The sequence below is a fragment of the Aotus nancymaae genome, unplaced genomic scaffold, assembly GCF_030222135.1.
Source record: "Aotus nancymaae isolate 86718 unplaced genomic scaffold, 86718_ANA_hifiasm-v0.15.2.pri h1tg000036l, whole genome shotgun sequence".
Lineage (NCBI taxonomy): Eukaryota > Metazoa > Chordata > Mammalia > Primates > Aotidae > Aotus > Aotus nancymaae.
Window position 1 is genome coordinate 94,347,345 of NW_026988450.1, and position 20,311 is coordinate 94,367,655.

Below are 20,311 nucleotides of genomic sequence, written 5' to 3' on the forward strand. Positions count from 1 at the left end.
AAAAGTAGCCGGATGTGATGGCAGGTCCCTGTAATCCCAGCTTCTTGGGAGGCTGAAGCAGGAGAATCGCTTGAACGCAGGAGGCGGAAGTTGCCATGAGCCGAGATCGCACCATTGCACTCAAGCTTGGGCAACAGAGCGAGACTTTGTCTCAAAAAAAAAAAAATTTCCCCTCCATCTATTCTTCTCATTCAAGATGGTTTTGTTATTTGGGGTCTCCTGAGATATCTGAATTTTAGGATGAGTTTTTCTATTTCTCCAAAAAGTGCTGTTGGGATTTTGATAGAGATTGCATTGAATCTGTAGATTGTTTTGGGTAGTATTGTCATCTTTTTTTTTTCTTTTTTGAGATGGAGTCTCTCCTTGTTGCTCAGGCTGGAATGCAGTGGCTCGATCTCGGCTCACTGCAACCTCCGCCTCCTGGGTTCTATCGAGTCTCCTGCCTCAGCTTCCTGAGTAGCTAGGATTACAGATGTGTACCACCATGCCTGGCTAATTTTTTAATATTTTGTAGAGATGCCTTTTGCCATGTTGTCCAGGGTGGTCTCGAACTCCTGGCCTCAAGCGATCTGCCTGCTTCAGCCTCTTAAAGTACTGGGGTTACAGGCGTGAGCCACCACACCTGGCCAATATTGTTTTAACAATATTAAATCTTCTAATTTGAGAATATCAGATGCCTTTCCATTTATTTAGGTCATCCTTAATTTCTTTCAGGACTGTTTTATAGTTTTCACCATACAAAGTTTTTGCTTCCTTGGTTAAATTAATTAGTTTGTTTATTTTTGAGATAGAGTCTCGCTTGGCCAGGCTGGTCTGGAACTCCTGACTTCAGGTGATCCACTGCCTTGGCCTCCCAAAGTGCTGGGATTACAGGCATAAGCCACTGTGCCCGGCCAAGTTTTAAATTTTTTAGAGGCTGGGTCTCACTTTGTTGCACAGGCTGGCTTTGAACTCCTGACCTCAGCCTCTCAAAGTGTTGAGATTACAGGTGTGAGCCACTGCACCCAACATTTGTTGAAGATTTGTTTTTTTCTTTGAGATGGAGTCTTGCTCTGTTGCCCAGGCTGGAGTGCAGTGGCACAATCTTGGCTTACTGTAGCCTTCATCTCTCAGGTTCAAGTGATTCTCCTGCCTCAGCCTCCCAAGTATCTGGGATTACAGCTGCTTGCCACCAACGCCAGGCTAATGTTTGTGTTTTTAGTAGAGACAGGGTTTCACCATGTTGGCCAGGCTGAACTCCTGACCTCAGGTGATCCACCCACCTTGGCCTCCCAAAGTGCTGGGATTACAGGTGTGAGCCACCATGCTCGGCCTTGTTGAGGATTTTTATATCCATATTCGTGAGGAATATTGGTCTGTAGTTCTCCTCTTTATTCCTTTTTTTTTTTTGAGCCAGGGTCTTACTTTGTCGCCAAGGCCAGAGTGCGGAAGCACAATCACAGCTAGCTGCAGCCTTGATCTTCTAGGCGAAGCCATCCTCCCACCTCAGCCTCCCAAGTGACTAGGACCACAGGCACGTGCCACCATACCTGGCTAAGTTTTTATTTTTTTGTAGAGATGGGGTCTCCCTGTGTTGCCCAGGTTAGTCTTAAACTCCTGAGTTCAAGCAGTCCTCCCATCTCAGCCTCCCAAAATGCTGGGATTATAGGCGTGAGCCACGTGCCTGGCCAGTCTCTAGCTTTCCTCTAGTGTCTCTGGTCTGTCTTTGGTATTAGGGCAATGCTGGCCTCATAAAATGAGTTAGTAAATGTTCCCTCCCCCTCAGTTTTTGAAAGGGTTTGAGAAAGATTGGTGTTAGTTTTTCCTAAGTGTTCAATAGAATTTACCAGTGAAACCTTCTGGTCTTACACTTTGCTTTGTTTGGAAGTCTCCTTACTAGTTACAGGACTGCTGAGATTTTTCTGTTTCTTCACGAGTCTGTTTTGGTAGATGGTGTGTTTCTAACAGTGGGCTTAGTTTGTGTGCTGACAGCCAGACACGCACAGGCTGCTATCCCGTATCCAAAACGCTGGGACGACAGTGTTTTAGATCACAGATACTTTTGGATTTTGGAATATTTGTATTATATCTACTGGTTGAGTATCTCCTACCTGAAAATCTGAATTCTAAAATGATTCAATGAGCATTTCCTTTGAAAAGCATGTCATGCTGTGCTCAAAAAGTTTCAGATTTTGGAGCATTTTGGATTTCAGATTTTTGGATTAGGGATACTCAAGCTGTGTGTTTTTTTCCTTGTCAATATTAGACACTTACTGACGTGGCTTTTTTACTCTGACTTTGAATGCTACCCCCTTTGCTCTGTGTAGTGTTTCTAATGCTGCTGTGGAGGATTTGTTAACAGCTGCAACCACAGGCATTTTGAGGCACATTGCAGCTGAAGAAGTGACTAAGGAAAGGGAGCGAAGAGAGCAGGAGAGGCAGCGGGCCGAAGAGGAAAGGTCGGTGTGTCGTGTCCATGCAGCAGGACAAGAGATGTGTGTGGACCAGGAGAGGATGGACCCTGGCCGGGAAGCCCTTGCTCTTGTGCACTGTGCTGCCATTCAGCCCCTGCTGACCCTCTCAGTGCCCTCATACACTGGAGCCCAGGGAGTGGGTGGAGGTCCCCAGGCCATACCTACCTGTGAGCAGTGGCCTTCCCCAGCCAGGAAAGGCAGGGGCAGGGAGGTGGTATCGGGAGCTGGAGTTGGGGTGGCCTCCTGGCTCAGGCAGCACAGCTCCGTCCCTGTCTGCACGGCTGGGGAGTAGACCAAGCAGCGCTTATTTTTATTCTGAAACATTACCCTTGTGTATTCTCTTCCTTGTAGGTTGAAACGGGAGAGAGAGCTGGCGTTAACTGAGCTGAGCCAGGGCCTGGCTGCAGAGCTGATGGAACGGGTGATGATGGAGTTTGTGAGGGAAACGTGCTCTCATGAGTTGAAGTAAGTGAGACACTGGTGCCTTGCTGTGCCAGGAGACTGAGGCTGTGTCTCGAGCCACTGAGGATGGGCTATTGGAAATGTGCTTTCTTGTTTAAGCTTTGCTTTTGTGACCAAATGTATTTGATAGACATTCGACAAAGAGAATTTTATTACAAAAAATTCTCTTTTATACGAGGGTTACCACCACATGACCAGCGTCAGCCATCCTTAGTAGCCACTGGCATTTATCAGATATTTGACACACTTCCAGTTACAGGTGTCAGATACTGCTGATGAGAAGATTTTCTGGTCGGTTGTCTGCATGGTCATTCACAAATTCTAAGCCAGGCATCTGTAGTCCCAGCTCCTGAGACTGAGGTGTGAAGATCACTTAAGCTCGGAAGGTCCAGGTAGTGTGCAGTGATTTCACCTGCAGATGGCCACCGTGCTGCAGCCTGGGCAGCGTATTGAGACTCTGTCTCTAAAATAATTAATTAAAAGTTCTGACTCTTTTATTAAGATAAAGGTTTCTTTCTTTCTTTTTTTTTTTTCTTGAGACAGAGTCCTCACTCTGTCACAAGGCTGGAGTGCAGTGGTGTGATCTCAGCTCACTGCAACCTCTGCCTCACGGGTTCAAGCGATTCTCCTGCCTCAGCCTCCCAAATAGCTGGGACCACAGGCCCATGCCACCACGCCTGGCTAATTTTGTATTTTTAGTAGAGCTCGGGTTTCTCCATGTTGGCCAGGCTGATCTGGAACTCTCGACCTCAGGTCATCCGCCCGCCTAGGCCTCCCAAACTGCTGGGATTACAGGCGTGAGCACCGTGCCTGGCCAGCTCTTGAACTTTTAAAGCAAGCTTTCAGTGTCTGTGGGCCCTGAGTGCAGTCTTCCATGCTGATCGCCCTGTTTCTCAGGAAAGCAGTAGAGACAGACCAGAGGGTCCGCATGGCCCGTTGCTGTGAGGATGTCTGTGCCCATCTCATGGACTTGTTTCTCGTGGAGGAAATCTTCCAGACTGCAAAGGAGACACTCCAGGAGCTTCAGTGCTTCTACAAGTATCTGCAGCGGTGAGTCCTGTGTCCCTACAGGCAAAATCCACACACAGGGAAGAGTCTTTTACCAGATTCAAAATGTATGAGCCATCAATTCCTTTATTCAGTGGTGAAAGGATCAGGGAAAATGTTACAGCAATGTATACCTAAAATGGACTCTAATTGGATTATATTGGGTTTCAGAAATACTTGATTATGTGCGACACACACACACACAGAGTATAAACTAAGGTGAAAAGTCAGGAATTAGATTGGGGTGTGGTGGCTGCTCTGTATTTCAGCAGATACTTACAGGGTGCCTGCCATTTGCCCACGGCACTGGATGCTGGGAGATGGCTGTGAACAGGCCAGATCAGATGATGGCTCTGTGCACCAGCAAATGTGAATTCTCAAAACAGGAGTGGTGGGAAAAAAGCAATTAATAGGGAATATACAAATACTGTATATTCATACCAAATCGCTTAGTTTGGATTTTTATATAGTGGTATAACCCTAAAGAAAAGGAGGAAAATAATGATCATAATCTCAGCATAGTGGTTACTTTTGGGAATGGGAGGGCTGCCTCTCACGGTTACAACGTCTCAACTGGATGAAAGTGCATAGGCGCTTGGTTATTTATTAATCTTTAAACGGGGCATATCTGTGTTCCGTGTGTTGTATGATTTATTTCACAGTAAAATTTAAAATAAGTAATAGTGTCCTCGACAGTTCTAACAGTATAGAAGGGAGTATGGGGAGAAGTGAGTCTCCCTTCCACAACAGACCTCTGTCCATTGTTCGAGACAGCAGCTGCTTGTGAATCTATCCAGAGACTTTCTGTCCTTTCCTGTGGCTGTCGGCACAGGTGGCCTCCTGACCCCTGCTTTGCTCTGAGCCTTTCTGTGCTGCATCTGATAAGAGGTGGAGGACTGGCTGTAGCAGCATGTTGAGCTCTCAGCATTGCCAGTGGTGTTGAGGTCAGTGCGAGAATGTACCAGTAATGACCTTCCTCGTCCTTGGTTGATGGACTTTGATGTGGCTCTCCTTTTAGCTCTGGCAAAGAGTGTCACAGTGACTCTCCTTGTACAGACATTTCACCCGCTTGCACACAGGCATGTGTATCTAGAGATAAATTCCTGTCAGTGGCGGCTGTGGGTCAAGGGATGTATGTATATCTTTTTTTTTTGGACAAGAGTCTCCTTCTGTCACCCAGGCTGGAGTGCAGTGGTGTGGCGTGATCTCGGCTCACTTCAACCTCCACCTCTCGGGTTTAAGTGATTCTCCTGCCTTAGCCTCCTGAGTAGCTGGGACCACAGGCACCTGCCACCATAACCGTCTCATTTTTTGTATTTTAGTAGAGATATGTTTCACTGTGTTGCCCGGGTGGTCTCAGACTCTTGAGCTCAGGCATTCTGCCCACCTTGGCCTCCCAAAGTGCTAGGATTACAGGCGTGAGCCACCGAGCCCGGCCAGGCGCATGTATCTTAGATCTCTCTCTGCAGGGTGCAGCCCCACAGGGTCTTGTGGGTATTCTTTTGTGTGCAGTGACGATAGATCGTAGAAGAGAAAGACACAAGGACACAGAGATAAGAATTCAGCTGGGCCCAGGGGACCACTGCTACCAGGGGGTGGAGTCCAGCAGTGGCCCCGAATGCCTGGACTCACTGACATTTATTGTATACAAGGCAGGGGGACAGGGCCGGAGAGTGAATTATCTGACATGATTGCTAGGGGTCAAGCAAATCACTTTCTTAAAATATGGGGGGCCACATGGGCGCAGTTCAGCGGGTCACGTGGGTACAGCACAGAGGGCCCTCCCTCAGGTAGCTGCTGCAAGGAGGGGAGGCACATAGGTCAGTATCTTTCTATGCACTTATCAGAGGGATCAAAGGCTTTTAGGAGTCCTCTATTCTAAGAATTTACAAGAGAGCATCGGGTGGGAAAGTGGACCATGAAAGTGGACAAGGACAGTGACCGTCGGAGCACAGCACCACGGAGAGGGTTTAAGCCCCTGATGTCCGTGGGCAGGCTGGCTAGTGTCAGACCTTCCTTAAGAGCCGGCAGAGCAGAGTTTTCTCTGAACTCCTCAGTGAGAGGGAAAGTGCCCCTCACGGCCTGCTAAGTAACGGGCGCCTCCCCAGGCACTGGCGCTACCGCAAGGCTTTTACTCTCGCCTCCTGATCACTTCTCACAATGTCCCTTCAGTTCCTAGTTATGTTCTACCCTGTTATTTCTATAGTATAAGGCTAAAAACGGTTCTACACTGTAATACTAAAGGGAAAGTTAATAATAGAGAATAATAATGTAATAAGATTGACTATGTAGTTAATTATGTTTGATATCACTGCTATGTCTAAGTAATCATTTATGATGCTGGGACAGATGTGCCTTCAGTTTCTTGCCATGGCACCTGGGCAGCTTTCTCTGCCAAGTCGGCCTCCAAAGCGCATTCGGCGTTAGTTCTTACATCCAGTAGTTTCGTCGCTCACCACACTCATTTGATGTCATTCCTTCCCCATGCCCGAGTTGTGTTTATTTATTTATTTATTTATTTATTGTTGGCCAAGTCAGCAACATGCCTGCATTTTAACTCCAGTTTGTTTATTGGTTTGAAGACCTTGAAAACACTCAGTGATGATGTGTTCTTGTGTCCCCCAGGTGGAGGGAAGCTGTCGCAGCCCGGAAGAAACTGAGGCGCCAGATGCGGGCTTTCCCTGCCGCGCCCTGCTGCGTGGACGTGAGCGACCGGCTGAGGGCGCTGGCGCCCAGCGCAGAGTGCCCCATTGCTGAGGAGAACCTGGCCAGGGGTCTCCTGGACCTGGGCCACGCAGGGAAATTGGGCATCTCCTGCACCAGGTGAGCATCAGCCGGAGGGTCCTCCGAGAACTCAGCCAGGTGGCGTCGCCTGTCTTGGCGGCGAACCCAGCGGTGGACCCGGCCCCCTCCCCAGCTGTCTCACTGCTCTCCGCAAACATGCTGGGTCCAACTGTGGCCCAGCACAGGCGTGTGCTCTGCCGCTGGCTGTCCTGCTGCCACCCCTGTTTCCTTTAGGTCGTTGCTCACCTGTCACCTGACCACCCTGGTGAGACTGCAGCATACACCCCACCTCAGCCCCACCTGGCGGCATTTGCCCACAGTGCCAACACCTCCCACGTGCCAGGCCGGCATTTAGAGATGCTTGAAGGGCAGGATTTATTGCTGAATCTCCCACAGCCAGCACACAGCAGATACTTAATTGATATTTGTGGAATGAAGGAATCCTCTTAACCCGTTTCTTTTTCTTTTTTTTTTTTGAAATGGGGTCTTGCTCTGTCGCCCAGGCTGGAGTGCAGTGGCCGCGATACTGGCTCACTGCAACCTCCGCCTCCCGGGTTCAAGCGATTCTTCTGCCTCAGCCTCCCGAGTAGCTGGGACTATAGGTGTGCGCCACCACACCCAGTTAATTTTTTGTATTTGTAGTAGAGACCGGGTTTCACCGTGTTAGCCAGGATGGTCTCAATCTCCTGACCTCGGGATCTGCCCACCTTGGCCTCTCAAAGTCCTGGGATTACAGGCGTGAGCCACCATGCCTGGCCTGTAACTCATTTCTTTAGCAGAAAGTTTTTTTCAATCTCCTGGGTACTCCCCAGGGGACAATCACTAGCCAGTCAGTACTTTTCACTAAGCTCCTGTGGGGACCCTGTCATTCTGCCTTCCTTTGCAGGTTAAGGCGGCTCAGAAATAAAACGGCTCACCAGATGAAGGTTCAGCACTTCTACCAGCAGCTGCTGAGGTCTGTCACGCCCCACCCTTCTGTGTCGCCGGTACCCTCCCCGCCGCCGCCCCCAGTCTCCCAGTCTATCACACTGACAGCCATTCATGCCTCTGAGGTCTCTTTGCTGAGTTTCAGACATGGTTTCTAGTTAGCAGTTCAACCTCTGACCCTGATTTTTCCCCACCCTGCCCCTTCCTGCTCATAGGATGTGTGTGCTGCTCCTGCTAGGGTCTCACATAGTGGCTAACCCACGGTGGTCTTTTCCTTCCAGTGATGTGGCATGGGCGTCTCTGGACCTGCCGTCCCTTGTGGCCGAGCACCTCCCTGGGAGGCAGGAGCGTGTGTTTTGGAAGCTGGTGCTGGTGTTGCCGGATGGAGAAGAGCAGTCCCCAGGGAGTCCTGGCAGGTCAGGTTTTCCCCTGTGGGATTTCCAAGAGGTGGAGTGGACGGGGGCAGAGCTGTGGGCCAGGGCCGGGTGTTCCTTTTATGTCTGATGGGAACTCTGAAGCATAGGTTTAATGTTTTAATGCTTGGATTTACAGTCTGTTTTGCTCAGGATTTTAAGTTGAAACTTTAGATTTGATTATTTCCATTTTTATTCCATAAACTTGGTGTATTAGTCCGTTTTCACACTGCTTTAAAGAATTATCTGAGACTTGGTAATTTATAAAGAGGTTTAATTGGTTCATGGTTCCACAGGCTGTACAAGAAGCATGGTCGGGGAGGCCTCAGGAAACCCACAATCATGGTGGAAGGCGAAGGGGAAGCGGGCATGGCCTACATAGCCGGAGCAAGAGGAAGAGAGAGCACAGTGGGAGGTGCTGCGCACTTTTAAACCACTGGATCTCATGAGAACTCACTGTCATGAGAACAGGAAGGGGGAGATCCACCCCCGATACAGCACCTCCCACCAGGCCCCTCCTTCAACACTGGGGATGACAGTCCAACATGAGATGTTGGGTGGGCACACAAATCTGAACCACGTCACTTGGCAACAGTATTTAAAGCTGTGTTAAGGTATTGATAGACCTGCTTTACTTTAGACTCTTCGGTAAGATAGTTTATAGTTTGTTTACTCTAGTTTCATTTTTTTTCCCATTCAGAAGAAACTTTTGGCATTTAAATAAAAAAAATTGACACGGTCTTACTTCCTGTAACTAAAATACAGAAGTCTTTTTGAGACAGAATCTCGCTCTGTCGCCAGGCTGGAGTGCAATGACACAATCTTGGCTCGTTGCAACCTCTGCTTCCTGGGTTCAAGTGATTTTCCTGCCTCAGCCTCCCAAGCAGCTGGGATTACAGGTACATGTCACCACACCCAGCTAATTTTTTTTTTTTTTTGGTATTTTAGTAGAGATGGGGTTTCACCGTGCTGGCCAGGCTGGTCTCAATCTCCTGACCTTGTAGTCCACTCGCCTGGGCCTCCCAAAGGAGGAGTGAGCCACTGCACCTGGCCAGAAGTCTTTTTTTTTTTTTTTTCCTGGTTTTTGAGCTGGAGTCTCACTTTGTCACCCAGGCTGGAGTGCAGTGGCTCGGCTCACTGAAGCCTCTGCCTCCTGAGTTCAAGTGATTCTCCTGCATTAGTCTCTTGAGTAGCTGGGATTACAGGCGCACACCACCATGCCTGGCTAATTTTTTCGTATTTTTAGTAGAGACGAGGTTTTACCATGTTGGTCAGGTTGGTCTCGAAATCCTGACCTCGTGATCCACCCGCCTCAGCCTCCCAAAGTGCTGAGCTTACAGGTGTGAGCCGTTACTCCTGGCCAAGAAGTCATAGTTTTGAAGCAACTACAGTTTCTTTCTTCTGAGACAGGGTCTTGCTCTGTTGTCACCTAGGCTGGAGGGCACTGGTGTGATAATGACTCACTGAAGCCTCGACCTCCTGGGCTCAAATGACCTTCTCACTTTAGCCTCCTGAGTAGCTGGAACTACAGGCGTGTGCCACCATGCCTGGCTAATGGTTTTTCTTTTTTGAAAGGTGGGGTTTTCACCATGTTGCCCAGGCTGGTCTTGAATTCCTGGGCTCAAGCAATCCACGTGCTTTGGTTTCCCAAGGTTTTGGGATTACAGGCGTGAACCATGACGACCGGCTTACAGTTTCTTTTTAAGATAGCTTTATTGAAATGTTATTCACATACCATAAACTTCACCCATTTGAAGTGTACATTTCAGTGATTTTTAGATATATCCACAGGGTTTTGCCACCACCACTGTTAAATTTCACTCAAAAAGAAAGCCCGTATTCTTTTTTTTTTTTTTTTGAGATGGAGTCTTGCCCTGTTGCCCAGGCTGGAGTACAGTGGTGTGATCTCGGCTCACTGTAACCTCTGTTTCTCGGATTTAAGCAATTTTCTTGACTCAGCCTCCCAAGTAGCTGGGATTACAGGTGCACACCACCCAGCCTAATTTTTGTATTTTTAGTAGAGATGGGGTTTCACCGTATTGGCCAGGCTGGTCTTGAACTCCTCACCTGAGGTGATCTGCCTGCCTCGGCCTCCCAAAGTGCTGGGATTACAGATGTGAGCCACCATACCCAGCCTGAAACCACTGATCTGCTTTGTTTCCATAAATTTTTGCCTATCCTAGACGTCTTGTATAAATTGAATCATATAATATGTAGCCTTTTGTGAATCGTACCTTTCCCCTATGGGATGTTTTCTAGACTTTTCCACGTTGAAGCATATGTTAGTGCTTCATTGTTTTCTGTGGCTGAATAATACTCCATTATGTGAGTATACCTTATTTATCCATTTATCGGTTGATAGGCATTTGGGTGGTTTCTACTTTTTGGCTACTGTGAAAAGACTGCTATGAATACTCAGGTGTAAGTATTTGTGTGGACATGTGATTTATAATTCTCTTGGTTATATAGCTAGGAGAAGGATTGCTAATTGTATGGTAACTATATGTTTAAGTCTTTGAGGAATTGCCAGACCTTTCCATGGTGGCTGCATCTTTAACATTCCTACCAGCGATGTATGAGGGTTCGAAGTTCTCTGAACACATTTCTTTTTAAACACCATTATCTAATTCCAAAATACTTTTTCACTTAAAAAGAAATCCCAGGCAAGCTTGGAACACATGCAGTAAGGAAAAAGAAAGAGAAAGTCATGATGTTCATCTCATAGTACAGCTGAACAAAGAAGAGTGTTGTGGCATTTTCAAAATATTTAAATGGCAATTCATTTTTCCTTTTTTTTTTAATTTTGAGACAAGGTCCCACTCTATCCCCTAGGCTGGAGTGCAGTGATTCGATCTTGGCTCCCTGCAACCTGACCTCCTAGGCTCAAGTGGTCTTCCTGAGGAACAGACTATAGGCACGCACCACCATGCCAGGCTAGGTTTTGTAATTTTTTTTTTTTTTTTTTTTTTTGTAAAGACGGTTTTGCCATGTTGCCCAGGCTGGTCTTGAACTCCTGGCTCAAGCAATCCACCTGCCTTGGCCTTCCAAAGTGCTGGGATTACAGGTGTGAGCCACCATGCCCAGCTGAGGATTCATTTCTTAAAATAGCTGTCTTGTGATTTGCTAAGTTCATATATCACTTAGGAATTCTTAAGGTCTCAGATGTGAGAAATTTGATCATAAAAAATATGTATTTCAAACTCTAGGGATGTTTTCTGTTGCTAAAAATCTTAATGCCTCAGAATCTTAAGTCACATTAGAATGAGCCGGTTCTATGAGTGCTCCCTCCTGCTCAATTAAGAACAAGTAGAAGCCAGGTGCAGTGGCTCACAGCTGTAATCTCAGCAACTGGGCAGGCTGTGGAGGGATTGCTCGAGCCTAGGAGTTTGAAGCCAGCGTGAGCAACATCTGTGTTGTACTAACAAAACTTAGCAGAGGATGGTGGCCCGTGCCTGTAGTCCAGGCTACTGAGGAGGCTGAGGCAGGAGGTTTGCTTGCTACAGTGAGCCGAGTTTGTACCACCGCACTCTACCCTGGGTGACGGTAAGACCCTATGAACAGGTAAAGATCATTGCTCCATTTTTAAATGACAGCCTCTTTTGTGCAGGTCAACTTCATAGTAAGATTTGGTAACTTTGGACCTACATCTGTGTGATACTTCTCTTTTTTATTTTCCTGGAAGTCTTTATAATTCACATTTAGAATTGGATTCTTAAGTGTTTTTCTTTTTTTTTTTTTAATCTATAGAATTCTGGCAAATTGGTTGAAAGTCAAGTTCATGGGAGATGATGGCTCAGTGGATGACACGTGCAGCGATGCTGGTGGGATTCGGACGCTTTCGCTTTTCAACTCGCTTAGCGGCAAAGGGGATCAGATGATTTCTGTAAACGTGTGTATAAAGGTGAATTATAATTGCTTTGTGTTTACTTCTATGTTTTCATTACTTTCACTTACTCCAGGATATCACTAGAATCATGCAAATACTATTTATTCCCTAACGTGGTTTTGAAAGACTATGGGAGGCTCAGAAGCAAGTATTATGTCTGTCATTTCTAGTGTTTTTTAAAAATTATTTTTTTAAGCCAGCCAAATTTAGCAGTGGGCACTGCACCCAGCCTGCTTCTTTAATTTTTCTATTTTAATACTATATATTGAGTTTCCTAAATGTAATCCGTATACAAAACTTTAAAAAAATGAGGAAATGTAGAAGAAATGTAAAGATGATAAGAGCCATCCATGCTTTTGCTGTTCTGAGGTGACAGTAACTTCCTGGTGCACATTCTTCCCTTTCCTGTGATTACAAAGTCATATTTCATCTCCTGGAAATTAGTTTACTGTTCCTGTTACCTTCATTTTCATTTTTAATGAAAGTAACGCTTCCATGTACTTAAAAACAAGTCAAATAACGCCACGTGATTTAAAATGAGACACAGTAGCTCCTCTCTCCTCTCAACTCCTTTCTTCAGGGCCTCATTTTTCTCATGTTTCCAGATCACACACTTAACAGCTGTTTCTCAGTTTGTCCATTTCAGTGTTCTCTGCTGACTTCCCATTAATATAAATGTATTAGTTACCTATTCCCAAATAACAAATTACCTCTAACATAGCAGCGTAAAATGACATCTGTTATCAGATTTCTGTGGGTCAGGAATCCAGGTGGCGTCACTTCCTTGCAGGCTGTGGCCAGAGACTTCCTCACTTCCTGCCACGTGGGCCTCTCCCCAGCTGACAGCATGGCAGCTGGCTTTCATCAGAGTGAGCAAGAGGTGAGCCAAGCTCGAAGTCTGAGTGCCTTTATAACCTACACTTAGAAGTGACATCCTGTTGCTTTTGTTGGCTTCAGTGGCCAGGCCCAGCTCACAGGGCAGGAGATCACACGTGGGCACGGACACCAGGTGGAGTCGGGGGCCTCGTGGCTGCTGCATACCCCACTAGGTGCAGAGTGGCCTCCTGTGCCGTCATCCCACTCAGCCTTCCACGTCTTCCCAGGATGGCTACACTGTCACTTTGTGAGCCCACTCCAGCGAATGGGCTCTGTGACTCTATTCGCCTCAGAACCAGTAGTGTTCTTTCTATGACCACAATTATTTTTTTCCTGCAAGAACTGGAGTTGCCTTATTGTCTCACTTAACATAGTTCTCCTTATTGCTTTGATTTTTACAGGGCGGGGTGGGGGGGTTGCTGTATATATCTCAGTAGTTTTCCAGATGTTCTGTCACTTCCATATTCCGATCCATCCATATTCCCTGTGTCCTGGAACCCTCATCTGTGGGCTGGTCTCCATCCAGGCAGCATGTGCCGTCATGCCATCATTGCAAGCACATGTCCCTGCTCCTCCACCTGGAAGCTCTGTGACCTTGGGCAAGTTCCCTAACGTCTCTGCCACCTATGTATGGATAGTTACTTACTGTCCTGTTTTACTCAGCAAAGCCAAAAGAAATTGCCCAAGCCTGCGCAGGTGCTGTGTGCTGGAGATGCTCATCTGGCTCTTGAGGACGGAGTGAGTCTGCACACGCAGACTGCATAGGACAATGCCTGGCACAGGCCAAGTGCTTGCTCAGTGTTGCCATTAGCAGCAGCTGTGGTATTTTTTCTTGGTTCAGCCCCTTGTTGGATGGTACATGTCATGGGAGGGGAATTTTCTGAGTCCTTTCCCTTATAAAAATGATTTATTATTATTTATTGTTTTTCAAGACAGAGTCTTGCTCTGTCGCCCAGGCTGGAGTGCAGTGGTGCGATCTTGGCTTGCTGCAACTTCTGCCTTCTGGATTCAAGCGATTCTCCTGCTTCAGCCTTCTGAGTAGCTGGGACTATAGGTGTGTGCCACCACGCCCGGCTAATTTTTTGTATTTTTAGTAGAGATGGGGTTTCATCGTGTTAGCCAGAATGGTCTCGATCTCCTGACCTCGTGATCCGTCCACCTTGGCCTCCCGAAGTGCTGGGATTACAGGCGTGAGCCACTGCACCCAGCAAAAATGATTTTATTGACAAAATAACTTAGGCTGGGGGAAAGAAAAAAAGATTTATTTTATTCTTGTATTTGCTTCGTAGTTTAGCTACGTTTGTAAAATTATAGGTAGGAAATTACTTCCCTGGCCATACATAGTGGGTTACACCTGTAATCCCAGCACTCTGGGAAGCCAAGGTAAGCGGATTGTTTTGAGTACAGGAGTTTGAGACCCTCTTGGGCAATGTGGTGAAATCCTGTATAAAAAATACAAAAATTCGCCTGGCGCGGTGGCCCACGCCAGTAATCACAGCACTCTGGGAGGCTGAGGTGGGCGAATCACACGAGGTCAGGAGTTTGAGACCAGCCTGACCAACATGGTGAAACCCCGTCTACTAAAAATACAAAAATTAGCTGGGCGTAGTGGTGCGTGCTTGTAATCCCAGCTACTCAGGAGGCTGAGGCAGGAGAATTGCTTGAACTCGGGAGGCGGAGGTTGCAGTGAGCTGAGATCGGGCCATTGCACTCCAGCCTGGGCAACAGAGCAAGACTCTGTCTCAAAAAACAAAAAACAACAAAAAAACCCCAAAATTATCTGTTCCTGTAGTTCTTGGAGCTTGGGAAGCTGAGGTGGGAAGACTGCTTGAACCCGGGAGTTCGAGGCTACAGTGAGCCGTGATCGCACCGCTGCACTGCAGCCTTGATTACAGAGGGAGACCCTGTCTCAAAAAAAGAAGAAAATTATTTCCTTTCAGTTTTGCTCCACTGTCACCTAGCGTCCACTGTTGCTGTTGAGGTGGAGTCTGAGACTGTTCCTGTTCCTTTCTGTGTGCCCTGGTATTGTTTCTCTCCAGAAGCCTTTTTTCTCTGTTCATGGCATCCTAAAACTTCACTTTGTCATGCCTGGCACTGGACTTCCTTCTCTGTGCAGGGCTTAGCAGTCATGTTTTTGTGACACTCACACTTTATTTATTTTTTTGAGATGGAGTCTCGCTCTTGTTGCCTAGGCTGGAGTGCAATGGCGCAATTTTGGATCACTGCAACCTCTGCCTGCTGAGTTCAAGCGATTCTCCTGCCTCAGCTTCCCGAATAACTGGGACTACAGATTCACGCTACCATGCCCGGCTAATTTTTGTATTTTTAGTAGAGACAGGGTTTCACCATGTTGCCCAGGGTGGTCTTGATCTCCTGACCTCGTGATCCGCCTGCCTCGGCCTCCCAGAGTGCTGGGATTACAGGTGTGAGCCATCATGCCCAATCTCTGTTTTCTTTTCTCTCTTGAGCCTCTGTTAGATAGATGTTAGACCTCATCATTTGATCCTTTGAGTTTCTTATCCTTTCTATCCTATTTTCAATCTTATCTCTTCCTACTATGTTCTGGAAGATTTCCTTGACTTTATTTTCCAGTAGTTCTACTGATTTTTTTCTTCCATATATATTATTTCCTCTTGTTACGTTGACTTTTTCATAGCATCTTATTTTTTGGATGCATCATCTTATCTTTTTAGGGTTTTGGGGGTCTAAGTTTTCTTCAGTTCATGCATTATCTGGTTCCTTTTTTTTTCCCCGCCCTCTTCTGTTATTCTAGTTTATCTCTTTTATGTTGGAGGCTCTCCTCAGATGCCTTACCCAAGGCTGTCTGTCTATAACTGAGTGAGGCCCTACAAGGCTGGCGAGGAAGTTCTGTGTTTGGGGTGGGGTGGGAGGTAGTTAAATGGAAAGCCAGCCTTTTCGGAGGGACTCCCAGATGTCTGGATCTGCGTGTCTGGTCCCTAGACTGTTCAGGCTTTCTGGAAAGAACTTGTGCCTTCTGCTTCCTGGAGAGCTGCTGGTATTCTCAGGGTAGGGTCGGGAGTGGTTTGACACCGAGTCCCTTCCACTGTGCCTGATCACGCCCCTGTGTCTGGATCCTCTCAGGACTCCTGTTCAGGGGCCCGGGGGACTGGTTGTGCATAAGGTTGCCTGCAGTGGTGGGTGCCTATAGGGCCAGGCTCTGAACTTCACCTTTGGCTCCTGGTGTCTGCAGGGCCTGGATATACAGGGCTTTTGCAGGCTCAGTCAACCTGGCTCCCTCCACACCCACAGCTGCAGCCTTTAGGTGTGGCTTCCTCTGCTTCCCTGACCCAGAGATTGGACCCATCTGCTTGCTGCTTTCTAGAAATGTATCAGAATCCCTCATCTGCTGCTGGCTTGCCTTCCCTCTTTATGTTATTATGGGCTTAAAGTTTTGTTTAGTTTTGTAGAGATGGGGTCTTGCTATGTTGCCCAGGCTGGTCTTGAACTCCTGGCCTCACACAGTTCTGCCTCGGCCTCCTTATGTGCTGGGATGACAGGCATGAGCCACTGTGTCTAGTTTTAACTGTTTTCATACCTGTTTAAGGTTAATTAAAATTTTAGTAATATAGTCAAAACACAATTCTAGCTGGAGACTAAATTACCTGTTGAACTGGCCATTTCTTAGACTAATTCTGTTGCATTAATTCCGTTGTTTTTGTTTCTACGAATTTAAAATATGAACATGGGCAGGCGCAGTGGCTCACGCCTGTAATCCCAGCACTTTGGTAGGCCAAGGAGGGCTGATCACTTGAGGTCAGGTGTTCAAGACCAGCCTGGCCAACATGGTGAAACCCCATCTCCATTAAAAATACAAAAATTAGTTGGGCATGGCTGTGGGCGCCTGTAGTCCCAGCTACTCGGGAGTTTGAGGCAGAATTGCTTGAACCCAGGAGGCAGAGGTTTCAGTGAGCTGAGATTGTGCCACTGTAATCCAGCCTAGGCGACAGAGTGAGACTCCGTCTCAAAAAAAAAAGAAAAAAATATGAATACATTTTCTATCTGAAGGTCAGATATAGAAATTATTTTTCTAGGGCGATTGTCCTCTGGATATATGAAGAAAGAATGTTATTTGATACTTCTTTTAAAAAGGAAGTCTGAAGCTGGGCTTGGTGGCCCCTCAAACCTGTAATCTCAGCTACTCAGGAGGCTGAAGCAGGAGGACTGCTTGAGCCTAGGAGTTCAGGACCAGCCTGGGCAACATAAAAAGATCCCCTTCTCCAAAAAAAAAAAAAAAAGGTTGGAGGGGTCTTTGCTAACAATTGGATTTAGGGAAAGAGGTGCCAGGAATGAAAATAACTGCAGGAAGTAAGACAACTGTAGGGTATGCCCAGCTGTGCCCTTGGAAGCCTGTCTGGAGTGCAGTCAGTATTTAGCGCATGGAGAGCTTTGACTGCACTTGCTCTGGGGCAGATGCGTCACTGCTGATGTGTCCTGTGGTGCGTCTATCCTGATGATCTTGATGCGCTTGCAGGTGACCCATGGCGCCCTCAGTGATGGCGCCATTGATGCCGTGAAGACGCAGAAGGACCTCCTGGGAGCCAGTGGGCTCATGCTGCTGCTTCCCCCCAAAGTGAGGAGTGAGGACGTGGCAGAGGAGGACGTGTACTGGCTGTCGGCCTTGCTGCAGCTCAAGCAGCTCCTGCAGGCCAAGCCCTTCCAGCCTGCACTTCCGCTGGTGGTTCTTGTGCCCAGCTCAGGAGGGGATGCCATTGAGAAGGAAGTAGAGGAAGGTTTGTGAAGGAAGTCTTGTTTATGAACCAGCATTGTTTAATAAAGGGGTGGATGCTTGGTCTGAGGATGGTCCAGTAGTGTGGGGTCAGGAATCACTGAGACAGCGACCCTTATAGGACTGTCCACTGCAGGACTGGGGTGGTCAGCACAGTGAGTTGTGTCAGCAGGTGTGCTGAGAGCGGAATGTGTGTGACCTTCATCTCTTTCTCTTAAAGGTCTGATGCTGCAGGACTTGGTTTCAGCCAAGCTGATTTCAGATTACACTGTTACGGAGATCCCTGAGTCCACTAATGATCTACAGGGTTCAACTAAGGTAAGCCTTCACCATTTTTAACGGTCTGTCAAGGTATTTTGATTTTTTTCCCTTTTGCTGTATCTGGAATTGAGCGTATATTAGCATTTGTGTTTTTCTTAAGACAGAGTTTTAATTTTTTTTTTTTTTTTGAGACGGAGTTCCGCTGTTGTTACCCAGACTGGAGTGCAATGGCGCGATCTCGGCTCACCGCAACCTCCGCCTCCTGGGTTCAGGCAATTCTCTTGCCTCAGCCTCCCGAGTAGCTGGGATTACAGGCACGCGCCACCATGCCCGGCTAATTTTTGTATTTTTTAGTAGAGACGGGGTTTCACCATGTTGACCAGGATGGTCTCGATCTCTTGACCTCATGATCCACCCGCCTCGGCCTCCCAAAGTGCTGGGATTATAGGCGTGAGCCACCGCGCCCAGCTAAGACAGAGTTTTATTCTGTCACCCAGTGTGGCATGATAGCTCCCTGCAACTTCAAACTACTGGGCTCACGCAGTCGTCCCACTTCAGCCTCCCAAGTATATGGGACTACTGTGGTATGCTACTGCACCTGGCAGCAGGTGTGTGGTTTATAGAACTTTCCAAAAACATAAGCAGAAATCAAAAGATGAAATTTGCCCAGTCCTGCTATCTGCAAATTAAATTGTTCATGTAAAATTTTTTAGTGTTTTTATTTCTATGAATTTAAAATATGAACATATCTTATATTTGAAGGTCAGATATAGAAATTATTTTTCTAGGGTGATTGTCCTCTGAATATATTAAGAAATAATGTTATTTGATGTTTCCTTTGAAAAGGAAGTCTGAAGCTGGGCATGGTGTCTCCTCAAACCTGTAATCTCAGCTGCTTGGGAGGTTGAAGCAAGAGGACTGCTTGAGCCCAAGAACTGGAGACTAGCTTGGGCAACACAGGGAGACCCCCTTCTCAAAAGAAAAAAAGAAAGGCAGCGGGAGGCTTTGCTAACCATTTAGAGAAGGAAGTGCCAAGAATTAAAATAACTACAGGAAGTAAGATAAATATATGGTGTGACGGCATCTTGGCACATAGTGAAGCCGTTAGTCCTTCCAAAAGTCAGAAGACGTGGCTTCCATTTCTGTGCATGGTGAAGGGGTTGTTCAGGGCTGGTTTCCTGAGGGCCTGGGCCCTTCCAGGGGGGTGAGCATGCAGGTCACATTCCTCCTCAGGCCAAATGGGATCTGGGGGCCCCTCATTAGTTCCTCTGCTGGACATGTCTCCAGAGCCCTAGAAGGCTAAACTCAACTGCAGAGGACACTTCTGTTCCCCTTCTTACCACAGTTGGGAGCCCGGTACTCTGGTGTTACCTGCTGTGGGCAGCCTTAGGGGATCAAGCTGTTTCAGAAAGCTGTTTTTGAAAAACAGTGTGAATTGTTCAACCAAGTCTTTTCTGAATGTCTTTGCTCTCAGGTTTTGCAAGCGGTGCAGTGGCTGGTTTCCCACTGCCCCCATTCCCTTGACCTTTGCTGCCAGACTCTCATTCAGTATGTCGAAGATGGGGTTGGCCGTGAGTTTAGTGGCCGCTTTTTCCATGACAGAAGAGAGAGGCGTCTGGGTGGCCTTCCTTCGCAGGAGCCTGGTGCCATCATTGAGCTGTTTAACAGTGTGCTGCAGTTCCTGGCTTCCGTGGTGTCCTCTGAACAGCTGTGTGACCTGTCCTGGCCTGTCACTGAGTTTGCCGAGGCGGGGGGCAGTCGGCTGCTTCCTCACCTGCACTGGAATGCCCCAGAGCACCTGGCCTGGCTGAAGCAGGCTGTGCTCGGGTTCCAGCTTCCGCAGATGGACCTTCCGCCCCTGGAGGGTAAGTGCTTGTGCTGGGAGGAGCGGTGAGTGGCTGCAGCCGAGCCTCAGGCTTCCTTCTCACCGTAGTGACCACCCGGCAGGTGTTGGGCACCAGTGTGAGGGTGCGCATCCACCTTCACTGGGCACATGGGGTGTCCCCACGGTGTGCTTGCCTGCACCTTCCTTTGGGTTCACAGGTCAGAACAAGCTGGGTTTTGTGAAGTGGGGGCTGTTGGCCTTTCCTGACCGACACAGCAGTCCATGGGAGTTCACTCTCCTCAGGAGGAAAGTGGCAGGTGGTACTGGGAGGAACACCAACCCTGATCCTGTCCTGCCTGCCTCACATGGTCCCTGTTTTCAAAACAGACGAGTCAGGGGCAAAGAGCATGGGGACCATGTAGCCCTATCCCCAAGCCACAGCCATGGCACTCAGTGCCGATTTAATGTTACTTCTTTGTCAAAGAAGTCTTGTTCTGTGGCTCTGGCTGTGCCCCTGTTCCTGGCTGAGGTCTCTGAGCTGCTTTGACACAGATCCTATAGGCCATCTGGCTGGCTCAAGCCCAGTGTGGCATGGGGCTGCTCCTTCCCATGCAGACACTGTCAGCAGGG

The 20,311-nt window shown here is 47.6% G+C and overlaps 1 protein-coding gene across 3 annotated transcripts in view; it reads left to right on the forward strand.

The window, feature by feature from the left end:
* The window catches only part of LOC135278083 (germinal-center associated nuclear protein-like), a 54,253-nt gene that overhangs the window by 24,747 nt on the left and 9,195 nt on the right, over nt 1-20,311 (forward strand). For 2 of the 3 annotated variants that reach the window (XR_010345659.1, XM_064384748.1), the window contains exons 15-25: nt 2,307-2,438; nt 2,805-2,918; nt 3,813-3,965; nt 6,588-6,785; nt 7,633-7,701; nt 7,955-8,089; nt 11,834-11,987; nt 12,763-12,852; nt 17,341-17,599; nt 17,816-17,913; nt 19,331-19,721. Coding sequence is in view for 2 of the 3 variants with exons in the window: in XM_064384748.1 (XP_064240818.1) it covers nt 2,307-2,438; nt 2,805-2,918; nt 3,813-3,965; nt 6,588-6,785; nt 7,633-7,701; nt 7,955-8,089; nt 11,834-11,987; nt 12,763-12,852; nt 17,341-17,599; nt 17,816-17,913; nt 19,331-19,721 (1,793 nt within the window). In the remaining variant the exon portion in view is untranslated. The remainder of the gene's footprint in view (nt 1-2,306; nt 2,439-2,804; nt 2,919-3,812; nt 3,966-6,587; nt 6,786-7,632; nt 7,702-7,954; nt 8,090-11,833; nt 11,988-12,762; nt 12,853-17,340; nt 17,600-17,815; nt 17,914-19,330; nt 19,722-20,311) is intronic. The other variant, XM_064384749.1, reaches the window with a different exon arrangement.